This window comes from Capsella rubella, unplaced genomic scaffold (genome assembly GCF_000375325.1).
Source record: "Capsella rubella cultivar Monte Gargano unplaced genomic scaffold, Caprub1_0 scaffold_4, whole genome shotgun sequence".
In the NCBI taxonomy this organism is placed as follows: Eukaryota; Viridiplantae; Streptophyta; class Magnoliopsida; order Brassicales; family Brassicaceae; genus Capsella; species Capsella rubella.
This window is the reverse complement of record NW_006238920.1, coordinates 2,844,844-2,872,389: the sequence shown is the minus strand read 5'-3', so window position 1 is coordinate 2,872,389 and position 27,546 is coordinate 2,844,844. Positions and strand designations below refer to the sequence as shown.

General features: G+C 32.7%; 3 protein-coding genes across 3 annotated transcripts; 2 read left to right on the top strand and 1 right to left on the bottom strand.

Moving 5' to 3' along the window:
• The first annotated feature begins 1,520 nt into the window (after positions 1-1,520).
• LOC17888514 (protein REVERSION-TO-ETHYLENE SENSITIVITY1) lies at positions 1,521-3,022 on the top strand. Its single transcript, XM_006294814.2, has 3 exons — positions 1,521-1,631; positions 1,950-2,272; positions 2,419-3,022. Exons 2-3 carry the CDS (start codon positions 1,952-1,954, stop codon positions 2,836-2,838), a joined length of 741 nt encoding a protein of 246 aa, XP_006294876.1. The 5' UTR covers positions 1,521-1,631; positions 1,950-1,951; the 3' UTR covers positions 2,839-3,022.
• Positions 3,023-6,861: 3,839 nt separating this feature from the next.
• LOC17887737 (protein CIA1) lies at positions 6,862-10,344 on the bottom strand. Its single transcript, XM_006294436.2, has 10 exons — positions 10,054-10,344; positions 9,348-9,494; positions 8,704-8,922; positions 8,531-8,595; positions 8,366-8,431; positions 8,204-8,275; positions 7,988-8,050; positions 7,616-7,685; positions 7,321-7,404; positions 6,862-7,117 (listed from the first exon to the last, which is right to left on the bottom strand). The coding sequence occupies exons 1-10, from the start codon at positions 10,249-10,251 to the stop codon at positions 7,043-7,045; spliced, it is 1,059 nt and encodes a 352-aa protein (XP_006294498.1). The 5' UTR covers positions 10,252-10,344; the 3' UTR covers positions 6,862-7,042.
• Positions 10,345-18,333: 7,989 nt separating this feature from the next.
• On the top strand, positions 18,334-20,121 carry LOC17888319. The gene is made up of 2 exons (XM_006295339.2): positions 18,334-18,380; positions 19,244-20,121. The coding sequence occupies exon 2, from the start codon at positions 19,259-19,261 to the stop codon at positions 20,018-20,020; it is 762 nt and encodes a 253-aa protein (XP_006295401.1). The 5' UTR covers positions 18,334-18,380; positions 19,244-19,258; the 3' UTR covers positions 20,021-20,121.
• The last annotated feature ends 7,425 nt before the right edge of the window (positions 20,122-27,546 follow it).

The following is a 27,546-nucleotide window of genomic DNA, read 5'->3' as shown; positions in this document are numbered from 1 at the left end:
GTAGACCAAATATTTAGTTTATGAACAATAGTGTCAGCAACAACTTTATACCATGTCGGAATAAAAAAAATCTCATCCTAGAACAACTGATCAACCATGACAATGTCTAGTACCATTACCACTATCAGCAGAACTCAATAAACCTAACCTTAATGACAAGACTCATTATGAAGTTGAATTTAACTCGCAGTAATTCTTTCGTCACCATCATTAAAAAAATAACTACCAAGCCACCAAGCCACAACGTTTTCATATCTTAATTTCATAAAAAACACGTTTTTGTTTCTGAAACGTTTCATTTCCGTGTATCCGTTTCCGTTTCCATGCAATATAGATGATAAATATGTATCAAGTAAGTAACAGTTGACTATACAATGGCTGAAGTCTTCTGACTCACGAAGCAGGCAATATGCGGACAATCATACTAGGTGCACGATTGGCTATTCTTTATATCTAAAATGATCCAAGCCTAAATGTCAACAATACTTTATAATTAGGTTTCAAATTACCATAAATATTTGTTTTCTCAATAAGGAAGGAGGAGGGAGAATGAAGATGAGAAAATAAGGATCATATAGGATATAGCTAAAGAGTCAAATGTGTGATCTTAACTCTAATGGTTAAATCTTGTCTCCAACATTACGTCTGTCACTGAGACAGAGACAGATTGTCGGATTATTACAAATACGATATCACTTTCTACCGACAATAAAAAGTACAATATAAATTTATTGTCAAACCATTATGAATAACAAACACTGTTGTTAATAAGACAAATTAAAAAAATTGGCGAAAAGCTCGGAGTGTTAGGATCAAATAAGGATCATAGATAAGAATCAAATGTGTGACCTAACTCTAATGGTTAATTTTTCCTTACAACATTAACACTATTAGTGATAGATCAAAGACATCTTTTTTATCTTAAACCGTTACGCCTGTCACCAAGACAGATACATATTGTCGGATTGTTATAAATACGATATCACTTTCTACCGACAATAAAAAGTACAATATATATTTATTTAATCATCAAACAATTATGAATAACGAGAACCGTTATTAATACGACAAATTAATAAATCGGCGAGAAGCTCGGAGTGTCAGAAATCATTTCCAAACTTTCCGAAACTTCCATGCGGTCTCTAGTATCAAAATTTAATCTTTTTAACTTAAATTTTCAGTAACAAATACTTAAAATCAAAATATTTAACTTCTTTTTTTTTCTGTTCAATTCAAAAAATATTTAACTTTCTGAACTTCGGATTCTGATAGTAAAAACTGCAAAAGAGACAAATATTCTACAATTTCAAATTGTGTTTTTTTTTTCTTTTCTTTCTTTTGTTATTCTAGATTTCATAAAGCAAAGGTCCTTTGTTGTTTAGCTTAAATAGTTTTTAAACCCAGATTTTAATAATAAATTAGAAAGTGCAGTAATTGATAAACAACTAAGGTTCATTGTATCTTCCTCCTTCTTCTTCAATGCATTTCTAGAACTAGAAGAAGCGTTACTTAACCAAAAAAACTCATATATATAAAGTCTCCTTCTCTTGTCATCACAATTCACAAAGCATCAGTTTCTCCTTCTCCTTCTCCTTCTCCCACCTCTCGATCCTTCGGAGTTTCCAAAACAGGTGAAATCGAAACACACTCTTAATTTTGAGCTTCTCTGTTTGTGATTTCGTGGTTTTAGATCTTGGGTTTTTATAGTTTTCTATTGGAAATGCTTAGATGGGTTTGTTTAGTTCACAAAGATTTGTAATTTACAATGCTGGAGTTTTGAAATTAGACTCAAATTTGGGGATCACTACGGCATGGGTTCTTAGAAAGATTGAAACTTTTGCTTCATTGTGATTGAAAGATTCAAACTTTATGATTCTTTTGTGTGTTTTGCTTAATGGGTCTCTCTTGGTTTGGACTAATGATGAGTCTTCTTGCTCCTGTGCTATTAGGAATGTCCCGTGGAAGAGTTCCTATGAAGATGGAACTGAAACGTTATGATCTTGAACAACCTGTGTCTATACCGGCCTTGATTGATGATGATGATGATGATTTCTGGCCACTGAGTGAGATTGATACAAGAAAGTCGAAATTCCCGTGCTGTATTGTCTGGACTCCTCTCCCTGTTGTCTCTTGGTTGACTCCCTTCATTGGCCATATAGGACTTTGTAGAGAAGATGGAGTCATTTTGGACTTTGCTGGTTCTAACTTCATCAATGTAGATGATTTTGAATTTGGTCCTCCTGCTCGGTATCTCCAACTCGATCGAACCAAGGTATCGGTATTTGCTTTATGTGTTCAAATAGGATCTTGTTAAGCATGCATGGTTCATGAAACTGTGTTAGTTCTGCATCTAAAGATAAGACCTTTTTAATGTTATACTATGTTGTTCACTGTATCAAATGTTTGGGTTTGTTGCAGTGTTGTTTACCTCGAACCATGGGTGGCCACAGTTGCAAGTATGGATTCAGACACACTGAGCTTGGGTCATCAGTTACATGGGATGATGCACTGAGCATGACTACACGTAGCTTTGAGCATAAAAGCTACAACCTCTTCACCTGTAACTGCCATTCGTTTGTTGCACACTGTCTCAACCGTCTTTGCTATGGTGGCTCGATGGAGTGGAACATGGTGAATGTTACTATTCTGTTAATGCTGAAAGGGAAATGGATCAGTCCTTCATCAGTAGTCCGGTCATTTCTGCCATGTGCTTTCGTCACAAGTTTGGGGGTCGCGTTTGTCGGCTGGCCATTCCTGATCGGCCTTTCTTCGTTCTCGATTCTTCTCTTTGCCTGGTTCATAATTGCTACTTACTGTTTTAAGGACATCATTTGTTGAAGCAGTAAGGGAGAAATAAAAAAAAAATTATGTTAATCCTAAGTAATGTTCTCTTTTCCTAAGTAAATTATGTTAATCCTTAGTATGTTCTCTTTTCCTAAGTAAATTATGTTAATCCTAAGTAATGTTCTTTTGTCCTAAGTAAATTATGTTAATCCTAAGTAATGTTCTCTTTTCCTTTTAACACCATTAAGCTTTCAACTCCATTGAGCAGCCCTTATTTTTTTTTCTCTGTTGATTGATTCAGAGGTGGAGATGACAAAATTGAGTATGCTCGACGACATAATGAATTTAGAGTAGTTTTGACGACATAATGGACTATTACATTTATGTTAAGAGTTAAGTTACAATCAAACCCGGGTCTCCTGGTCAGCATTTATACGAATGACATGGTATATAGTATATACTACATGGGTTGTCACATACGTATGTAATAATCATCTTCGAATTGAGCTAATGAGATATTTTTGTATTGCATAAATTGATATATAGTGATTGTTGGTCTAGGTTTATAGTTATCGCTTCGGATGATGATTCGAAATCGATGGTATGCGGAAGATCTTCAGTGAGATTCAACCTCATGGGAATAACTACAATGGGTAAAGTGACAAATGATCAAGAGTTACACAGCCGGTGTGGTGTATTTCCGGAAACTTATATGAGTTCAAGTTAGTGAACGAAAATGGAAGAATATTTTAGGATCCTACTTGTTTAAAGACTCGAGTTCAAATTAGTGAACTATAATCATTTTTGTTATGCTAGCAAACTTGGATAGGAGGTTTATTGGTATAAATTATGTATTTTGTTTCTTTAGCGTAAGTTATGTATAAATTTATATAATTATACAGAAATTAAAAAAATATATATATCATTAGTTTAGTGAAGTTATATATTACTAGCCAAATAAACTCAATGATCCTTTTGGACGATATTACTATGGCGTTTCTCATAAATTATTTAGATAGATTATATATTTTCGATAATTAAAATAAGAGAAATACCCTAGATTGATACCTTTTTAGGTTTTTATTCTTAGTTTGACATACATGTTGTTATATCCTAAAACTAGCATTTACAAAATCAACACGGGGATTGCGTCGAAGAACGTTTGTTCAATGATGAAGCTTGCGTCTACGAACGAAGAAGCTTGCCTTGACGAATGATGAAGCTTGCGTCGACGTTCTCATCGGAACTTCAATTATGATGTCAGATTTTTCAATCCCGATATGAGAGCTAATTCAAATCAATCTCGTGAAGCTTCAGTCATGTTTTAAAGCAATAAGCAACAACCAACGGCGAGGCGAAGAGTCGAGGTGTTTAGTATGTCAAACAGACGGTGAGGCGAATCCAGACGAGCAGTTGAGGCGAATCTAGGTAAATAGTTGCAGCGAGTAGGTCAAACTTACCGGCGAGGCGATGAGTCGAGGAAGAAGAAGAGTCTGCTAATCGAAAAGAGATGCGAGGAGTTGAGGAAGGAAAAATGTGTCTGGGCTTGCTAATGGGCCCATTTTTTGCCAATTCAAATCTATTTTTCATTTTGTTTAATCTACTTATTGTAGGGCTAAAATAGTTTTTGTGCTAATTTTAGAATATTTGAGAGTGTATGCTAATTTTGGACTAAAAACTTAAAATTGTGCTAATTGTCAAAACTGCGCAATAACAACAGCTAGTATTTTTCAATTTATAAAAAGAATACACTTACAAAAACAGTGATATACAAACCATTTAAGTAATATGTTAATTTATTGTGCATTTGATTTATTAAAAAAAATATAAACCAAGTAGTGAGATATATGTCTTCTTAATTATCGTAACTTTTTTACTATCAAACAAGAATAAGTCCCATTATCTCCTTTTTTATTTAAAAAGAAAAGGTGGATAAACTTAATAAAATACAATTGTAGTGGACATGCATAACAAAAAATTTCGCAGTCCAAAATAATGTGTTGTCAAGCCGCCCATCAAATTCTTATATTGACGACCTTTAAGTTCTCAAGCCTCCTAGCAAATCTTATCGAAAATTTGAAGTAGTTATTGCTCGCGTTTCTTAAGCAGTACTTGATCCTGGCGATCCTATGAGCAATCACCGCCGACCTCTGGTCGACTATCCAAAGATCGACGAGCCACTCAGAGGCTTCATTGAGAGGTTTAAGAAGGTCGCCTTCCAGGTGAACGCCTCGAACAAATTATCGCTCTCAGCGTTGGAGCGCCCTCTAGTTCAAGTGCCGCTTCAGAGAGGACCTCACCCTCAATCAGTACGACACGCTCGAGGCTTTCCCAAAAATACCTGCTTCTCAAGCAGTCAACCGGGAAAACCAAAAAAGAATACACCAAACCCCGGCAGCACAACGATAAGGGCTATTTCGCAGATGCTCACAAGAAGCCGTCATCGTTGTATATGCTCAGCGATGCGGACCAAGAGCTTCAGCCAGCCATTCAGACTTTTCGACGAGTATTTTTCAAAAAAAATTATATTCTTGATTTTGAAGAAAAATTGTATATGTCATCTGATACTTTTTTTTTCTTGTGTTGTCGTGTTAAAAAAAAAACTTGCAAAATATTTTGAAAATGCATTGTTAGAGATATTAGTGAAAGCAACAACGTAAAATATTTATTTTCATTCAAAAAAATTGATTAGTAGAATATCTAATTTCCTGTGTATATCTTTTAATACTACAAATGTAAGTTTTTCACATTTTTAGTAAAGAAATTTCAACAATTTTATAGTAAAATTGAAACAATTTCACATATTGTACACAATAAAACACATGGTAAGATGATAAATTTCAAATAAACAATCTAAGGAAAAACATTTTGATTATTATTCTCATCGCTCTAAAAAAAGAGAGACTAGACCAAATTATCAACAAGAAATATCTACTAAAGTTAAATAATATTTTCAACACACTTATTTTCTAGAAATTCTCTATACCATGTTTGATTTTGCTAATATTTGGGGATATATATTATCCGAAATTATTTCAGCAATTGCCAAAAAAATGGACATATTTCAGCAAAATTAAATATATAAGCAATGTAAGTCTTTTTTCATGTGGATCATTTTAATTCATTCTAAGAAAAAAAATAGTTTTACCGTATATAGGATAATGTATATGTAATTTCATCAATGGGTTTAATGTGAAATAAATATGTAAGCTTGAGCGTGTATAGTGGTTCCTTTAATATTATCATTAATCATGTTTCACACACATAATATGTTTCCTACACATAATATGTTACCTTGAACCACGTTTTCTCGGAATTCCAACATTAGGATTTCATATTTTCTAATTGATAAATGTGTGTTGTTTATAGTTTAGTAATAATTTATATAACTTTATTTCAAAACTTTTTTAAGAAGAGATTATATAAATAATAGATAGAGTTGTCGCGGAAGAACAACAAAAATGGTATTAACAATGAAGAATCATGAACTTTCAAATTTTGGACATTTAAATCACGAACTTTCTATGTGGTCATTTAAAGCATTAATTATTTGTGTACTTAGTTTTTAAACCATCATCTTTCGTTAACAAAACCAATTTGTACATCATATCCAAAAATTTGTTACAAAACAACTAACAAACATATAGCCATCACTAATTCATCTCTATTAGTAAGAGACGACGTCGTTTAAGGCTAAAACAAAGTGAGAAAGTAGGGATTTGATTTTTGGATTATGACGTTAAAATCACGATTTTGAGATATCGTTTTAGCATTAAACGACGTTTTTTTTCACTTACAAATATGATTAACGATGGTTAGCTGCTTTGTCAACGAATTTGAGGATATGGTGTTCATTTCGGCCTGGTCAACGAAAGATAATGTTTTAAAAACTAAGTTAACGAAAAGTTCATGTTTTGAATAGCCATATAGAAAGTTTGTGATTTAAATGGCCAAAATTTGAAAGTTCGTGATTTAACTGACATTTTTCCCAATCAAAAATTGTGAAAATTAAGGTTTTTGCAGTTCACTCACTCGCATGACTGTCGTCAGCTATGTGTTTTTGTTTGGTAAAAAAAGTAGTTTGTTTTTATTTCTCATAAATTCCAATAGTGTTAAAACTTGAAAGTGATGGTACAAGTAAAACAAATCTTAAGTATAGTGTTCTCTTCTACCTAAAATGTTATGTTGTGAGAGAGAGACTTCAGGAAAAGTAAAAAACATCATAGGAATTTCAGAAACCTATCCAAACCAACACCAGTCACTGTTTGGTTGCAAGCTGCCAAATCTTGACCATCCCATCATCACTGGCCGAGGCAAGCAACCGTTCGCCCTCCTGTAACAACATAAGTTGAGTAAATGTAAGTTGAGTAAATGAAGTTGAGTAATGAATGACACCATCTCTCTGACACTAAGACAGAGCATCAGTATTGTGTTCTAATAACTAAGTTACATTTATAAGATGCCGTATAGACTAGTTTATCATTTCAACCATGTATCAAGTATGAAATAGTATGCATTTGGAAACATGGAACTTACACCGGGTGACCATTGGACACAGTTTACATCATTGTCATGTGCTTTATTTTTCTTCAGCAAAAGATTATAGGAAGGTCCATCAACCTGGTACACAAACAAATGACTTTTAGTTCAAAGATGAAGCAGAATTGTTTAATTGTATAGTGGTTAACCATTGGCACGACTAGGAAAACTATAATCATCTGGTTTCTTGTTTTGTGCTATGTAAGTTGGGCGAAAGATACAGCCAAATTTCTACTTAAGAAGTAAAATGGATATTAGTTTGGAAGTGAAGTACAAGATGAAATTATCTTACAGAGTCATGTTTGCTCTCCACAAACAACCGTATAGCATCATCGCCTGCTCCACTGACAATAATGTCATCCCTGTCAAAATTTTGAAAGAAAGACAAGAAAACAAAACTTAAGAAAATCCAGAAGATATATAGTAAACTTCTGGGATTTTAATCTGAGTGTGGTCTCATGAGAGAACATTGGGGAAGAAGACAATCTAGCTTATTAAAATGGTACGAAAATCCCTAATCCGGATACATTTGATCAGATAACTGGGAGTGCAATTATCAGGCACAACAAGAGTGTTTTCTTTAGGCTGGCAGAGTTAAAAACTATGAATTTACGAGTGTTACACCATGCTTTACAGAAACTAAACCCCTACAAGGTGTCAATACCTTGACCAGTGAGCTGAGTATATGGTACGGTCATGATAACCAGAGAGTGTACAAAGATGAGTCCTGCAAAATCCAAGCAAGTAAGGATTACATTAGTAAAAGTTGAAGGAAAAATTCCTTGGAGAAGTTACAGAATCTTGTAGGCTGTTTATTATGTCAAGCTCGAAACGGTAACAACAAACAAATTCAGTTACATGTAAACCATTTTATTCTCACCAAGGTGCATATTCTTCACCAGACTGCATTTTGGTAATATCAGTCCCCCATATCTTCAAGGTTCGATCATCACTGCAAGTACACATTCAGGCAAGCCTGCTATGGTCAGAACAATAACCCAGATACAGATTACATTGCTTGTATATGGGAAGATTCACTAACCTACAAGTAACCATTTTGTCCCCTGCAGCATTAAACGAGATGGACCAAACAGTAGAGGAGTGACCGCTGTGTGAAGAATAAAAGCACATATTAATCTACTATAACAAGAGCCTAATAAAAAAAAAAATCGAAAGCATATAAAAAACACAAGAGTAGAAGATATACTTGTTAGATTCACCTAAGGTTTGGGCACATTGATACTCACCATCATCATCTTCAGACCACCAAACCTGTTAGTATTAAGTGATACCGTTGATAAATATAAATCTTTTTTCAGTTTTTTGTGTAACAAGTTTCAAGTTCTGCATCACTAAACCCACTCATAGTATTCTCATTACCTTGATGGTATTATCATAACTGCAAGAAAATAAAACATCCATGGTGGGATGCCACTGAACCATCTTCACATCTTGTGAATGCTCACTTAATACCGCAGCACAGTCATATTCATTCCCTTCAAGCACTTCCCATATCCAGACAGACCTATCTCTACTACATGTTGCAAGCAATGAACCAGATGCATTCCATGATACACTTTTGACTTCGTTTTCATGTCCCTGTATACAGTTATCTAATTAGATTCTACTAGCCAAAAACATGTCCTACAAAGCATAAAGACACAAGTAAAACCACAGAAAATTTTGAGCATAATGAGTACTGCATTATGAAGTAAAGCTGAAAAATTCATGAGACTAATAGTAGTAACTCTGATAAGTCAAGGGAGGATCTAGATAACGGAACAAAGATTTTCAAAGGAGTTGGGTTGCTACAAGAGGAGCTCAGCATTATAGATCAAGTAAGAACAAAGTCAAAAGAGCAAAAAGGCGCTGTCATACACTAGTGATGCTTTCAGGTTATCACACTAACTATAACTACAGATCAAGTAAGCACAAAGTCAAAGGAGCAAAAAGGATAGATCAAGCAATTATAGGTATTGATGGAACAACAACAACTACAAGTCAAGGATTCAGCTAGAAAGTACCTCCAAAGTAGAAATACACTCAAACTCAGATCCGTAATTCTTCCAAATGCCAGTGGTACCATCAAAACTTGCAGTGGCCAATAACTGTCCTGAGGGTGACCAAGCACACGACCTCACAGTTCTTGTATGCGTTTCTTCCAGTACTGTCTGAGCATTCATAATATACAATGTTAAATTCATACAATCAACAAAGCTTTCATGATATGAACTAGACACAACAGTGGTTACCAAAAACCATCCTACACCAAATCCGATTCACTAGTCTACTCCAAATTCAAAGTAAAGTTAACCCCTTTATAGAATCAGAACAAAACCCACAAATTCTAATGTAAAACTAACCTAAAGAATCAACAAAGCTTTCATAGTATGAACTACACACAACAGTGGTAAACACCATATCCAATTCACTAGTCTACTCAAATTTCAAAGCCAAGTTAACCCCTTTATAGAATCAGAACAAAACCCACAAATTCTAATGTAAAACTAACCTAAAGAATCAACAAAGCTTTCATAATTTGAACAACACACAACAGTGGTCAACACCATATCCAATCCACTAGTCTACTCCAAGTTCAAGGCCAAGTTAGCCCCTTTATAGAATCAGAACAAAACCCACAAATTCTAATGTAAAACTAACCTAAAGAATCAATAGTGCAAATTGAATCTAAAAGGTTAGAACTTTCTTGCAAGAAAGAGAAAGAGAGACCTTGCAGGACCATGAGCGAGAGAGGGAGCTTTGTTCCCAGATTCGAACGGTGTTATCGCCACTGCAAGAAGCAAGAATCGGTGAAACACCATCGGCGTTAGAGGAGACTGGGTTCCAAGCTACGCTCCAAACCCGATCGGTGTGACCTTCGAGCTTCTGATTCTCCACTAACTCCAAGTTCTTTTCCATTAAATCCATCTATCTAATCAAACCTATGAGCAATTCCAGAATGGTTCTGTGGGAAAGGAGTAAACTTTTAAGGCTGACTAGAAAAAAACCTACGAGAAGGAGCCATGAAATTAAAATATGACTCTAAAAGCAAACTAGAGGGGTTATTTGATAATTAAAGAAAATATTGAGCCACAACACCATTTTTTTTTTTTGCTAAACATGTAAATTTCATTAAAATGAAGGTAATAGAGCAGTCAAGTTAAAAAAAATACAACTAGGTTACGATATAATTAGGAAAGATTAGGGCTAACGAATCCAAAAGAGCATAAGCTTTTGCAAGCGCTTCCTTAACCCTCTCGAGAAGATGATGTTGCGAACTTCACGGTCGACCAGCTTAAAGACTAATTGAGGAGACACCCTCATGGAGTTGTGCAAAATGTTGTTACGTTGACGCCAAATATTGTAGATGATCGCTTAAGCAGTTATTTTTTGGAGTAGAGATGGAGTAGCCACAACACTATTTTACACATATTTTATTTTTCTTAGGTTTTTCATTTTAAGGAAATTTTCAAATGTTTTAAAAAAGAAAATTTCGTTACTTTTTAAATCGTCATATTTGTATGTAGTTGATAATTTTGGTTATGCTAATTAAGTAGCTAGCGTTTGAGATAAATTTGAAAGAAAACAAGAGAATATTGCGAATTTGACACCGTTTTACACTTCTTTTCTTTCTTTCTTTTTTTTTAATCCAAGATTTGATTTTTTGAAGTAATTTTTCAAGAAAATTTAATTCAACGTGTCAATTTTAAAACTTACCTTTGTCTCATTTTCTCTGGAAAAATTAATCAAAAGCATTAATTATGGAAAGTGAGAGGACAAAATGATGGACAATAAATTGAGTGGAAAACAAGAATTTTAATCGATAAACAATAAAAATGACGGACAATAAACAAAAAAAATCAGATGAACAAATAAATGAGGTATCTAGTAGGACTTTTAATGTTGTCCTCCGTGAATTCAACACTTATTTACCGACCGCTTAGTGAATTTCAAAGATGGACAATATATTTAGCACGAAGATATTGTCCACGAATGAAATTAAATTAAATTTGGTTCATCGATAAAATTGTCCACTAGATTTGGTCCATGGAATAATATCTGATTTGGCATTCGACAGTAATGTCATCCTCTAGTTGATAACTTATGGCCACCGACTAGTTAAAAGATCTACATGATGGACAATAAGTTCAATGAAAACATAGACATAGTAATGCCACCAGATCTGGTCCATCAAAACCACAATGAATGGAGAATAGAGAACATAGTTAACAATAATATGTTGTGCATAAATGACGACAGACTAAATTCGGTCGATCGATAAAATGTCCACTAAATCTAGTCCATTAAGTAATGTTTTTTTATGTCAAGTGGATGTTGTTATGTAGGTCTATATACTATTCATCATCAACTCGTATTAAGTAAGAGTGTAGCCAAGAAGAATAAGGATGCATTGAAGATTAAAAAAAAAAAAAGATAAAACATTCGAGCTGTGAAAAAACTGATGGCGCTATTGAGGTAGTGGTTTTAGTCAACGACACAACGCGAACACTCTAAGCGATAAGGCGGAAACAACCCAACATTGAAAACTTTTTTTGAGTCCTCATTCTCGGTGAAGGGAGATCGCTTCGTGTAGAATATAAGTGTTTAGTTCGCCTTCATAAAATTAGATTCCACTCCATAGATATTTTTTCAGGTACCAACTCTTTGAGAAATGAGTTCATTTCAGTGGAATCTAAGTGTTGAGTTCGCTCATCGCGAAGTTAGATTCTACCTCCCAACAATTTCATTCGCTCTCTCAAAGGTTCAATCAAGGTCATAGACAATTTTTAGGCGATCTAACAAAAGACAATCAAATTCATGAAGAAAAAAGTCAAGGTACCAATGGAGTTAGCATGAGTTAACGTGTGCCATAACTCAAGTTCAGTAGCAAAATCTTTTAATCTCGAGAGAGAAAGAAGAGCGTAATCATAGAAAATGCATGACGTGAGGGTTATGAAGAGATTCACATGATAAGCTAAACGAAGTGGCATCTCAACATGAAGTGGCGTCAAAAAGTGGTGTGACGTCTAATACCGAAGCGGCGTCTAATGGCAAAGTGGCTTCTAATATCGAAGTGGCGTCAAATGCCAAAGTGGCCTCTAGAGAAAAGTAGCTAAGACTGGCAAACTCCAAACAAATAAGTAGAAAGCTAGAAAATTTGTGGAGAAAAGATCCCACATCGGAAGATTTGAGGGGACTTCAGTAATATATAAGGGATTAGGGCCAATCCACTCATTGCCAATTGGTTTTGAGTTGGAACCCCATAACAAATCCTAATTTAACATGGTATCAGAGCCCGAACACACGCTGACCCATTAATTAATCCGGCCCGGAAAGAGGCCTGATCACCCCATTAATTGATGGCCCAAAAGAAGGCCCAATTCCATTGAGATAGCTAGAAGAGCATTATCTCGAGGGGGCGTGATGGATTCTGTCGAGATTAATGGCTAAAAGAGCCATTATCTCGAGGGGGCGTGTGGAGAAAAGATCCCACATCGGAAGATGTGAGGGGACTTCAGTAATATATAAGGGATTAGGGCCAATCCACTCATTGCCAATTGGTTTTGAGTTGGAAGCCCATAACAAATCCTAATTTAACAAAATTGAATATCATCAAACACAAAGTAGAGAGCAAGCTGATTATATTTTTCATATGCCAATCAGAACCAGCTTATCAACAACAACGGTCAACAATGTATACCCGCGTCGGGGATGTCTAATTTCTACAAACCAAAGAAAACCATGTCCATGATGATGATGCGGTAAAGATGGCCCGAGACAATGATGAAACATTGAAAATATGAAGTGCAACAATCTCGTAGCACATTTTATCCAAGTCATGACTATGCCTTAACAAATCCAAAGTTCTAGAGATGAATTCTAAACTACAACGGTTAAATGACGAGAAGAACACAAATATGCTGAATCTAGCGAAGGTCTTTCTTAGTTCTAGCTCCCGGAGAATGAGTTCACTTAGATGGAATCTAAAGTGTCGAGTTTTCTCTCCACAAAATCAGATTCTACTTTGTGAAGATTCTTCCAGTTTCCAAATCAAGGACAAATAAGTTCCCTTTGGTGGAATCTAAGTGTTGAGTTCACTTTAAGATAATTAGATACCAACTCACAAAAAATTCATTCACTCTCCCTTAGAGCTGACATCATTTCGTCAATCTATATTCAAACAAACTCAACTTTGAGTTGTTCGGTTCGAATAGTCGATAGATGTCGTAACTCTTCGAAACACGTGCTATTTCACACAAGTACATAAAGCCGAGTTCAATCCTCGCACCAAATACCATGATCGAACTGACGAGATCGAGTCATAAAATGAAACTAATCCTCTTGGACACCAATTCCAAAGCCAAGCTCCATCCTTGTATTTACCAAGGTTAACTATACAAAATTTTCCTTTAAAAATGGTAAAGGGCATGATCAACCCATCTTCTCTCTTGAAAACAGCTTGACCAAGAGTTCTAAACCAATTGGACTTTGCAAACCCAACACAATTGTTCAAATATATACCATCAAAGACAAACAACTCGAGTATCAAAATCTAAAAAGTCCCTCGGGCAACCTGAAGTTAGAGGCCTCATTAGGCAACAAAAAAATAATAATACCATAAACCCAAGAGGCACTCCTTTAGGTGCTTAACATGTATTGTAAATTTTCAATTTTGCTCAAAACTCGGAAGGAGCATCTCCAAATTACGATATATCCACCAAGTTCGTTTTATAGTTAATCAATCCGAGCTTAGCTCATTGCGCATCTACTGGTCTCACTTCACAATCACAATCACAATCCTCTGAATGGCGTGTTTTTCATGTTCAACTCTCAACTACTTAATCCAACATCATATCCGGTACAATTACAAAAATATTAGTTTTCTGAGCATGTCCACTTACGCGAATAACTGGGGGACTAATGTTGGGACCATAATCCCCTCCCTGTGGATCATGTCTAGTTACACCAAAGGCCCATTAACTTAGAACCCAAGAAGGTCCATGTTGCATAAATGGGATGGTCAAGTGTTGGCATTAATGTGTGATTTAATTCATGAATTAATTTCTATATTCAAAGGAGTAAAACTTATCTTTAATGTCTCTAAATTAATTATGGGAGTTGTTATGTGAGTTAATTTTTAGGTCCACTACCTAAAGAAGGAGAACATGAGTCGTCAGCGGTACCAGGAGAAGAGCAGTTCGGTACCAAAGTGATTCATCTCAAAGGGTTCTCCAGGAAATCGAGAGAGTTGAAGAATAGTTCAAGCAGCGGAGTGATACAGCTCAAGGAGCACTGCAAGGGTCCGGGAAGAACATGAAATCTGTAAGAGCTCGAGAAATCAAGATGGACAACAATGGGCTTACGGGAAGAAATCCCAAAACGAGATCAAGTCAAGTCAAAGTCAAGACGTCATCGAGTAAATACATCATTAAACCGGAGAAAATAATTAAGACTCAAAGGATTAAATGGCCAAATAAAGACATCCAAGGGAAAAGGAAGAGACTATAAAAGAGTTGTGAAGGCCTTAGATTAATGGGGCTAGTTTTTGATACTTTCTTCACCACAATTTCGACACAAATACTAATGTTTCCAATAATAATATTAAATACTCTTTCTTCTTTCTATTCGATAAGATCTTTGAGCAATATCAATATTATTCATATTTTCCCTCTTTATTTTTTATATATATTTTACACACAAAGTTTGCTAAGGAATTTTGAAAGTGATTGTTGGTTTAGAACTTAGTCAATTTAAGTTTACTGCGAGTGATGATATATAGGTAACATATAACATCCTGAACCCAAACTAAGTTAGGTGTCGATCAACACCAAAGGGGTGTATGGCCTAGTAGATGGAAATATGGTCTAACGGAGTATATGTTATAATACTCACACATCTCTTTTCTGTTTTGGTGTAGGTAAAGATAACGTGTTATCATGGAATCAGAGTGAGAGAGAGGATGATCTAGGATCTCGAGAGTTTTTGGGTGTTATTTATTTCCGTTGCAGTTATGGATTAAAAGTATGTTTAGGATGCTGGTTAAATTGTTGGTTTATTGTTTTACTGGTTACATGATAATTACTTTAAGGAGATTGGATTGTATGAGAATTGGATTGTTGGTTATTGTAGTTTACTGATAATTGTTAAGTAAAGTAATAAGGGATGCTTAATTATGATTTGAATTATTAAAAAAGGGTCGGTTTGTTTCATAATATAATATCTTTCACAACCATTCCTTCTTTCCATAAGCCATCATTATAGGCAACATAATATATTGGCTGGAATATTTCTTACAAGTTTTCTTGTCTTTCATAGAAAATTCTGATAAGTAATCAAAAAATTACGAGATTAGGAAATTAGGAAATTTAGGACCAAAAAATTTAAGTTTCATACACTTACGAGATTAGGAAATTTAGGACCAAAAAATTTAAGATGTAGTCAAAGATTATGGGTTGAGGTTATAAACAAGTTTAGGTCATTGTCAAGTAGCGGTTCCAAAGGGATTCACTATGAAGAGGTGAAGCTCAACAAGTAAGGGCTTTAGGCGCCAAAATTATATTACTATTTGAGAACATTAATTTATGAAAAGTTAATAGTTAATGTATCTATAATATATTTTTAAAATTAATACTTTTAAATTAATATTTTTCCATTTAATTTAATAGCATGGCTAGTTTTATTTACTTAGAAGTTAGAACGCAAAGTTAATACTATTTAATGTACTTTAAAATATACATCATGATTCACATTAAATAAATAAAAGAAGTCATATAATTTAAGTTGTATTGATGTGATCATATTGCTAGTGTCATCATGATATTATTTACATTTATTTTATTTAAAATAAATGTGTTTTTAATAAAGATTTGCTTAATCATTTTGACTAGTGATGCTACTGTATTATATTTTAATTGAAGATATATAAGTTGTTTAATATTTTATTATCCCCATGATGACTAATGGTAAAATTTCAGTTTTTTCTATATAAATATAAATTTTGTTAAAAATTATATATTTAATAATGGAATATTTCAAAGAAAAGACACTTTTTGAAAACTTATAACATAAAAAGACATTTCCAAAACTTTCAACTATAGTGAAAATATAGGTCCAGCATGGCCTTGTTTTATATTCGTAATCACCATTCTGCCACTCCATCATTTCTAACTAAATAGTTAGACATTACTTTTTATTTTTTCTTTTTCCTTTTTTTCTCTTGTACGTGGGCCTATCCCCTTTACGTTACAATTTGTACTTTCTTTGTATGTTATAACTCTATAACTTATATAGATTTCATTATTATTTGTACTTCTTTGTATGTATATGTTTCTTTATTTAGTGTTGATATATCGTTTTCACCATACTAACAGATTTAAACTCTTTAAAACTCTATATACGAACAGAAAAAAATATCTTTAGGTTTTATTTAGTTTTGCTTTTTTACTAAATACCAACAAATTATTCTGAAATTTAATTTCTCAAAGTTTTAAAAACTAACGAATAAAGTTTTTTTGAATTCGTCTTTGTTTTTCCATGGTTGGATGAGGATTACTTGTCCATAGTTCTGCGTACACTCGGTCGAGTATGTTAACGGAACAATCTGTACCACGTCCAGATACACATATCCATATCCAACCCTTTTATACAAACGAATCTATAATTAATTCTCGAAAAATTGCCTTTGCTTTTCCATCTTTGGAAGATGGACGAGGAGTACCTGTCCATAGTTTTGCGTACAATCGGTCAAGTATATATAGCATAACAAACCGTACTACGTCCAGACAAACATATCCATATGGATAATAATCGCTTATCCAAGAGAACATGAGATTCTTAAGATTGATTGGAAACATTATTTGGACAGAATACATCATTAGTATCCAGAAAACCTCATCCACATGATCACAAAGAGCATCATCACTACCGATACAGATCTGTAACAACGAACAAAAAAAGACAAAAAACGAAAAAACTCAAAAGCACTAACTCAAGACGTACAAGAAACAAGAATGAGGACTCTTTAAAAAGAACCAAGAATGAGGTCCTCTTTGAAAAGAACCAAAAATGAGGACTCTTTTCACTAACCCAGATTTCTACTAACACATGACGTACAAGAACGAAAGTTAAAGTTGTGTTCTCGAACAAAAAAATATTAAAAACTCATATATTTGCTTTTGTAATATGCAACAAGATCCATTATTAATGGTTACAACAAACTAAACTAACTTAAACTAAACTAACGAAATCTAACATCACTTATCCAGCCAGTTAACTTTATTGGGGCACAATGGTCATTTTTTGGACATGTGGCCTGCTTATATTGTGTGTTTTTGTTATATCTTCTTCAGAAAGTGCCTTATTGTGTAAATCACCCTTTAATAATTAGTTATCTTATTTTGAATTGTGACACATTGACAGTTTTGTAATATCTAAAAAAGAATTTGTAAGAAAATTCAATATTTAATAATTAGTTATCTTACTTTGACTAGTGGTTGTGCTGTAATATTTATATCTAAAGTGAACAAAAGTTATATTAATAGTTATCTTCGCTTAGTGTCAGGCGCCGCATTATCAGATGAGATAAAACCAAATTATTTGTGTGATTTGTTGAAAAGAAAATTTATGAGAAAATATTATTTATAGATTTTATTCTTTAACTCATATAAAAGTAATAAAAAGTGGTTTTTGTATCTTTTCTTTGTATCTGAGAATTTTGTCTAGTTAGTATAAAATGTTTTCTTAATTATTTCTAGCTGATTTACTTTCAACTTTTGAAATTCAAGTCACAAGAAATCAATGATTTTTTTACCTTTCAATCTTATACATTTGTATTTACTTGTTAAATGTCACTTTCTTTTTTGCTAAGAAAAGTAGAAAAGTGAACTTAAAACAAAGTATTTGGATCAAAATGAGTTAGACATGCTTTAAGAGTAGCTTATAAAAGACATAGAAATCATAGAAATATGCAATCAGAATCAAATTACAATCTTCAACTCTTTGAGACAAAAATCCATTGTTTTGATTTTCCTTTGAAGATCAAGAAATTATTCGGTCAAGTAATTTCTCCCTTTTGTTAGATATGTGGCTGAATTTATTCTTTTTCATGAGTCTCAGATTAATCTCATTGATCTATTCAAAATTAGGGAGGATACATATGGATTTCAAATTCTAGAGTTTGGTTGAACACTATTTTCACATATAATGGGGAAAATTGGTTATCAACAACATGAATTTTGCACATGTGACTTAGTTTTATTCACTATAAGATTTTAAAATGTTTATTTTAATCATATTGATAACTATTTTGTGATAATTCGGCTAGTATGTTTGTTGTTTAGTCTATATGCTTTCTCAGCAATATATGTCCTTGAATTACTATATGCACGATTTATCGAGTACTAATCATTTTTTCAACTTTGAGTTTTAGGCCATGAATGGATGCTAGTTTTTAATTCAGATTTTGGATTTGGTTTTTAGTTTTTAAATTTTAGATTTTAGTTTTAGATTTTTCCATTAGGTTTTTGGTTTTTGGAAAAAATATAACGTAGTATGGATAAAAACTAGATTCCCTAAATTATAGGAGACTTAAAAATCAAAAATCTTGAATGGGAGATTATAACATGAAAGTTTTACAAAATTTTAGGGAATCCAAAAGTTTTAAATATTGATTAGTTAAAAATGAGTTTTTGGAAGAAAAAAAAACCAAAATCTCTTTCAAAATCTACAAAACATTCAAGGCCTTAATCAAATGTGGATCCCACAATCTTCATTAATGAAACAATCTAATAAAAACATAAATTTTATATTAAATGGATAGTTTAATTATCATTTTCTTGATTATTGTTATCTCTTATTTGGATTTTTATTTCATTTTTATTGCTTATTTAATTTGAATGCGTGTCGTTTTTGATTGATGTAGGAATCAACAAAAGAGATGCCTAAAGAAAATCTTATAATGTGTGAGTCAAGCAACAGGGTTAGAGTATCGCCATACCCGCTTCGCTCATCTAGGAGCAAAAAACAGCAGACATCTGAGTCACCTATTGAGAGTGGATGGGAGGATGTGCGGTGTGTGATATGCATGGAACCGCCTCACAATGCTATTCGTTTGACATGCTCTTCCTTTTCGAGTGGATGTCGTCCTTACATGTGTGATACGAGTGTTCGTCACTCCAACTGTTTTAAGTTGTTCCAAAAAAACAACAGAAAAAATCGTCTAACCCCCAAGACCTTACACTGCCCTTTATGTAGAGGCGAAGTCTCTCATACGACAAAGGTGATGAAAACTGCAAGAAGATTCATGAATGCTAAACCAAGGTCATGCCCTGTGGACAACTGTGATTTTTTTGGGACATATACTCAACTTAATAAGCACTTGAGAACTGAGCATCGTGGCTGTATCCCACAAAAAGTCGATCAACAAAGACAACCAAGGTGGGAAATGTTTGAGAGACAAACTGAATACCTTGACCTCATGACTGCAGCTGAGATTCCTCATACGCCCGCGGTGGTGCCTCAACAGCTTCCCTACAATTATCATCCTCCCTACAATCAAGCTCATGTGTTTCAGATCATCGTTAACGGAGCTGTGTGGAATGTTATTGATTCGACTCAAGGAAGGAGCGGATTTGCCCCCGCCAACTATGCTACAATGCATTTTCAACCAATAAGTGTGTATCGCAGTGGGATTCCGTGAATAATTCCAAATTGTGTAGTGAAAAAATCTAGATTCTATGAATAACTCTAAATAAAAATTTGTGTAAAGTGTTGATTTTTCAATAACTATTTACTTGATCAGTTTGGATGCATAATGTTTAGTATTATAATATTTAGGTTGCATTCAAACAATACCATTGTTCTCAAGTTCATATCATATGTTCCAGAGTAGGCTTGGGCAAATTTACCCTATAAAACAAAGTTGAACTAGATCCATACCAAATTAAGAGGAACCAAATCAAACTGAATAATAATAGAAAATCTTGACATATCTTTAACGTTTCTATCTGAATTTCCCGAATCCATAAACAAACACACACACAAAATATAGAAAAGAAAATAATATATAAATAAATAATAATTATTTATAATAGTATACGTAATATACTCGATATAATAAGAGATTTCTGAAAATCATTAGTTATATGAAACCACAAAACCCATTTCGTTAATTTTTAATCCATTATTTAATAGTCTCATACCTACAAATTGACCTAACCGGATTAAACCATCAAGCAACCAGCGAAAACCAATAATAAAATCAATCCAATAAAATAATGAACCAACAATTATCCCAAGAAAATCCAGCAATCCTAACATGTTTCTAATTTACATGGTTCCAAAAATTATTAAACAAAACACAAGCAACACTCACTAGCCCTAGATCATTGCCCTCGTCCTTCCCTTGATTCCACGATCACACTTTTTCTTTACTTGCATCACAAACACAATGAGATGCGTAAGTATTTCAAAAACACTGAGTGAAGCGATCCTCCCATCTATTGGGCTATAAAAACAAGCACTTTGGATCACTCTCTATCTCTCATCTTTTCATAAACTTTTCCTTAGTGTCGATCGACACTCGTCCAAAACACGGGCACAGGCGTTTCATTATGGTTTAAAAATTAAACAATTATAGAAAGATATACTTCATTTTGTTAAATTAATCCAGCTTTTTAATAAATTTTTGGAACCGAATCAGCACAGACCTCAGAGACGTAATCTTCAGTGATCGCAATTGGTAATAGACCGGCAGGCGTAGCTAATGGTTCTTGGTTTCGTGGTTTGCTTGTTTAGTTTGCCTCACTCAGTATTTTTGGTAATATTTTCGCATTTTTTTTCTTGTGGTGTAGGTAAAGGCAAAGTGTGATTGTGGGATCATGGTAATGATGAGAAGAGTGATCTAAGAATTTGTTGGTTGTTTGTTTATTTGTTATGGCTTTGTTAGGATGATAATTTTGGAATCATGGTTGATTAGAACATTTAGGTTGTTGGTTAAACTATTATTGTTTCATGAAAATTGTTGGTATATGATTTATGACAATTATTTTGTTTCTACTAGTATTTGTTGTCGGTTTGATGGCATGTTTAATCGGAGCAATTGATTAGTATAGGGTTATTAATTGATTGATTTTATTATTATTTCTAAACGGGTAGGGTTGTTTCAATTGTGTCCTCACCTATAGATAGCTACTGATTGCTTTTCTTTCACTTGCCATCACTAAAATTTAACCCCTTAGCCTCTCAACATTGTCTCTTTAGTCTCCTCTTTCTCTCTGGATCAAGTAACCAATTCAAACTCTCACTTTTCTCTTCTGGATCATAGTTATCATAATATTAATCTTTCCACTATATATGTATTGTATAAGTTGGAAAAGGGAAGTGAAAGTGAGTGAAATTACTAAGCTTATACCATTAGCTTGCTTTCACTGTCTATGTTCTCTCTTTTAATTATCCAATATACATATATCTATACTAGCATGAGTTTGTAATTTTTTACAGTTTTTTGGCAAATTATTACATAAAATGAATTAGTCTCAAAACCATTTAAAATTTTTCTACGGTAAAAATGTATATTAAATCTTTTAATAATAGTTCTTTCTCTTTATTATCCGATATATTTAGAATCCAGACATTTCCACACCCACCAAGTTTCGATGAAATGTCTGAACCAACTATTTTTTTTTTTTTTCTGAACCAACTATTTCTAGAGACTTACATGCTAGCCTAAGAGATTAGTTTTCTAGAGTGTTTATTGACTGTAATTAACTAAATTTTAATGCTTGTTTATTCATAATTGATCTTAGAGATTTGAGTTTAAAATGATTAAGCTTGATAGTTTATGCCAAAAGATTGGATTAACTAGGTTTAGTAGTTCATCGGTGGATGAACCCTCAAGTATCTTTATCCCAAAGTGCAACGAGGAGCTATTTGGTATATTAAATGTTAATTTATATTTAAGATTGGATTATGTTACTTATTTATGTTATTACCAGTTTCAAATTGTAGGTTTAAGCGTGATCTGTATGGTGTAATTACAAAGTCTATTTTGAGAATGCAAAAAAACAGATGTCAAACCTGCTGTCTTGACATATCGTAGTCTTCCCAATGAGACTAAAGAACGATGGTTAAGCTTTTGTGGTAAGATTAATTATATAATATATGTTTTGATACACTTCATGTTTTTAATAATTATGCACGTAATTATGTTTTGAATTACAAGAACGTGAAATCTTAGTTAAAGAAAATGAAGAAAATGATGCACGTAACACAAGTAATTCATCTAACATGTTGGAGAATGCTGGCCACTGATGGTTTTGCACCATTGCGATGAGCTGGGCACAATCTGATTCAAAAGTATGACAGTCAATCCTTCTTATAGGAATACTCTCCATAACTCATATAAGTGCTTCCAATTCTGAGTGGAGTGGTGAGAGACATCCTCTAAGACACTTAGCACCTAGTAGAAACGTCTGCTCTTCTCCCCTGAAGCACCACCATCCCAAGCCAGTAGAAGGATCCCCGACTTCCACGAACCATTGATTCGACATCAAAGGATTGGCGAAGGAGTAGATATATCTTCTATTGGTTCAATTACTTTAGCCGGTATTATTTGGGCCTCTTCCCATACTAATTTTTCACTTAGAGCCTGATTAATAATATCTATCGGTTCTCACTGAATTCATTGGAACACATTTCCTTTACCTACATCGCATAAAGAGATGCATAAGTATTTCCATAAATACTTAGTGAGACACTCATCCCAACTATTGGGCTATACACACAAGCAGCATTAATCATCATCAAGTAAAACAATCACAAACAAACATTTAACACACCTAAACGTCACTGATGACGATCAATGTCGATCGACACCCGCACTCAACACACATGGTCGACACCGAGCTCGATACTCCACTGGCGAGTCGCAACTATCCTCGCCGAACAAATCATTGGTGTCGAGCGACACCCACCACTGGTGTCGATTGACACCGACACTCTGCAGTCGCTCCAGTTGCATTTTTCATAGGATCTCCGCTTCTAATCACTCCAAAGTCGAAGGCGAATCTCCATGGGTTTCCACATGAACCATATAACACAAAAATAACCAAGCAAGCAAAGAAATCAATCAAACAATCATCAAAACATTCAAAACAATGATCAAATTGCTTAGATAAGTCTTGGTCATGCACTCACTTCTTTAGAAGGGATGAACAACAACAAAACAAGAGAGAACAAGCAAGGATCTGACTCTTCTAACACTAACAATCACGGATCTAGCCTCCTCTAGTCTTAACCAGCAAGAACAAGTCTCTAAGCTTCACTAGAACTCACCAAAACTCACTGGAATCACCCTCACACTTCATTGTTCTTTTTTCAACCTTTAGAAAGCGGCTAAAAACCACTAGGGTTTTAGGCCTTTACTTTTTGTTTCTTTAGGTTTTCATTTTTTGTTTTTAAAGTAAAAGTAAATAAACAAAAATTGTTGGATTTGGAATTTTTACTTAAAGCATTTATTACATAAAATCTTTATCACCTCGGCCTTTAAGGGCATCTCCAACCCCACTTTATTTTAGAGTCAAAACTTTATTTCAGAGTAACATTTGCTCCAACCCTATTTTATATTTTACTCTAAAATAGATTAAATTATAGAGTTACTCTATATTTAAAGTAACTATATTCTCTACTCTATTTTTTTACACTACCTCTATTTTATAGTAAGAAATAGAATAATACACTTGGGTAAAATAATGCTCTATTTTAGAGTTACTTTATAGATAAACAAATAGAGATATGCATTGGAGATGGTGTAAGTTACAAAACCTTATGCCCAAATTTTATGATTATTCTTATATGTATCCGAATTCTAAAAAACCGTCGATTCACTATCCATATCTATATTCGTTTTACGAATATCTGTTTTTCGGATTAAAAGCGGATACGGATATCCACGGATGTGGTTTTTAATCTCAAAGCTACTAGATAGCAACCTTTTCTCTTCATCTTAATTGGTTAGTATGACTTTGACTTGGTTGGTTGTCACTTGTCACATAACACGAAACAATAAGACTGTTAAAAACCATAATTAAGGTCGCTTAGATTCGCTTAAGTGGTGACTTTAATTTAGTTATTATATCCTAGGCATTAGTAAATTGATTATTGACTAACTGTTGCCATTTTAGGCTAACCTTTCCTTTAATGAATATAGGATAAAATAATGCACAGCATGACCAATAATTGATCAAAGTTTGTGGCTTCTTTATTAAATATTAAAACTTAGATCTAAGACTAAATACTAGTTTGCTTACTACTCATTGCTTCTCTACAATTATTTAATTAGTTTTACCCTTTTCCTTAACGAATTAAATGAACTTATTAGTTTTATGGTAAAATGCAAATGCAAATACGTACCTTGATATCGCAACTAATAGTAGTGTCTGTGTTAAGATTTTATTATTAAAAAAAAGAATTAATAATTAAATTTGTAGATTTAAATTAAATTTAGATAAACAAAACCACATTCAGATCATTTAAATTTAGATAGATAAGAAGTAAGAAATAATTATTTACGGAAACGTGTTTCATATATATATATACAAAAAACAGCATGATTTACTAGGAAATTTCCTATGAAAAAGTGTTTCATATATATAGTGGCATTTGTAAATTTAGCCATTTTGAGTAAAGTTTTATGGATTTACCATTTACAAGATTTAAATATAAATTTTACATATTATGCTTAGGTTTTTTTGTTTCTTAGGAATTACTATTAATTGTAAAGTATTGAAGTATGCATTTTAGCAAAAAAAAACCAAAATGTTTAGTTTTTTAAATGAAAAAAAAGAAAAACCTAGAATATTTAAAGCAAAATGGCTAAACTAAAAATTATTAAACCAAAAATGGCATATTCTGTAATAATCCCATTAAAAATCACATCTAGATTGTTTGATTCATATATTTTAAAGTCTAAAGATATTAATATTAAATATATTTTTTGTTTTTCAAGGATATAAATATTTTTACAAAAGGTTAGGGAAATGTTGGTTTTGAAGCAATCAATGCTATATCATAAAAGCTTTTATAATCTTCTGTTATTATTTTGTAGACAATGTTACCATCTGAGTGATGTGTTAAATCATATATTTAAATTTTACAATTTTACTATATTTTAACCCGCGGTATACCGCAGGACGATAATTTAAAATGTGTTTTTTATTTATTTATTTTGCGTGATATATATGATTATACTACAGGCTCGCAAAAAAAAATTGTGCTACATATATTTTGATTGTTAATTATATGATTCAACCCGTATAATACTGCATGAAAAAAAATTTTTTTACATAATGGTAATTTGATACTTAACTAAATAAGTCTACTATTAAAAATATTATGTGAGGATTATGTAAATTATAATCCACTCTATCACATTACACGTACTACACAATTATCAATAATACTTTAGTACATACACTTTTGTATCGTTTGAGTAATATACGTCCATTTTCAAAAATTCAAATTGCAACATATGCAAAAAGAAATTTATATTTTTATTATACATATGTTTTATGTAATAATATAAATCTAAAAACAAATAAGATCATACAAAGATATTGGAAAAATATTTTAGAAAATTTCGTTATATAATAAATATTGATTTCTAGTTTTTCAATTTTATTATTATTTAATTACATAATTTGCCTTAAATTTTTATTATTTATTTAAATGGAAAAATTTTAATTATGCAAATATTATAAATCAAAAGGTTATAACTCAAAAGGTACTTTAAAATGTTAATATAGTTATAATACAAATAATATAATTTAAAATATTTCTCAGATTGGTATCTATGTATCTAGATAAAATAGAATTCTCATTCTGAAGTTTTTTTTATTTTTATTTTTATTTTTATTTTATTTTTTTAATTTTTTCTCATTCTGTAGTTGGGTACTGCACCACCAAGTTTTCCATAAACGTAAATGACGACAAATGCTTTTATAGATAACTAAATTTAAGTGTTTTTCTAAAAATGATCAAACATGGGAAGCATCGATTATGGTAATACCTAATTATTATTGAATACATGTGCAATTACTAACCTTCCCACGAAATTAAGGAATAATACAGAGAATTTTGTTTAACTACAAGACAAATTATCCCAGCTCTGACCAGACCACTTTTTCCATCTTTTGAAAACCCAAAAGAGTGATCTTATTTAAAATTTGTTGTTTACTTATTTCTGAATTTTTAATATCATTTAAAATAGCATTTCCCACACTTATTTATTTATGTATATATGAATGTCTGAATACGAGGGAGGTAGTTGGATCCTGTCTGAACGTGTAGTAACTGTTCACTTAAAATAGTTATTTGCCAATGTAAAACTTTCAAGACATAAAAAATTATTTTTGTATTTTACCATTCGGTGACTTAAAAGTTTAGGCATAAATGATTGAAAAACAAAAAACTAAATTTTAGTAAAATGAAAATTAGTTCTTTTTTATGGGTGTCTACGTAGTTACAAGGTTGTCCCTATATTTATTTAGTAAAAAAAATAAGAAAACAATTATGCAAACCTCCATTTATTTAACCAGCTGCTAATAAGTCAAGACAAATGTATATGTACCGCATGAAAATGATACTGCATTTATTTACTTGCTAATTTTATAATATTGTAATAAGTTTTATATTATGTATTATTATATTTAAATATATGAATAGTATTTGTATGCACATGGTAAGATAGTTATTATACGGATAATATTTCTATTAACATGCTAAGATAGTATGCTCAGTTATTCAATATTCAATAAATTATAACTTTAGCATGTTACTTATTCAATAACTGATAAATTGAAATTTAGCATGCTAAACTATTCAATATTCGATCAATTAACGATACTTGCTTTCACCTATTAAGGTCATACACAATACGAGGAGGAGACCATCTCACAACACCAGCAAAGAAGCCAGCGAACAAAAGCAATGGAAAAAATCACTAGATCTACTTTTTTAGACAGAACTCGTGCCTACCATAGCAGAGATAGTTCTTTTGGCAATTCAACAGCAAGAGATGGTTATTAAACATCTATAATATGGCTAAAATAGTCAGACAAAAGAGAGAGCTAAATAATGAAAGATGAGAGATAAATACTTAATAAAACAATCATCTAGGCACATGAAGTGTAAATACCCTTTACCTTTTATTTATACATTATTTTGTTT

Excerpts from the sequence above, each read along its gene's own strand:
- LOC17888319 (XM_006295339.2), top strand. The coding sequence starts at position 19,259 with ATGCCTAAAGAAAATCTTATAATGTGTGAGTCAAGCAACAGGGTTAGA.
- LOC17888514 (XM_006294814.2), top strand. The coding sequence starts at position 1,952 with ATGTCCCGTGGAAGAGTTCCTATGAAGATGGAACTGAAACGTTATGAT. Across the intron at positions 2,273-2,418 it reads TCCAACTCGATCGAACCAAG|TGTTGTTTACCTCGAACCAT; the intron begins GTATCGGTATTT and ends GGTTTGTTGCAG.
- LOC17887737 (XM_006294436.2), bottom strand. The coding sequence starts at position 10,251 with ATGGATTTAATGGAAAAGAACTTGGAGTTAGTGGAGAATCAGAAGCTC. Across the intron at positions 8,923-9,347 it reads AGTGTATTTCTACTTTGGAG|GGACATGAAAACGAAGTCAA; the intron begins GTACTTTCTAGC and ends AACTGTATACAG. Across the intron at positions 8,276-8,365 it reads GACAAAATGGTTACTTGTAG|TGATGATCGAACCTTGAAGA; the intron begins GTTAGTGAATCT and ends GTGTACTTGCAG.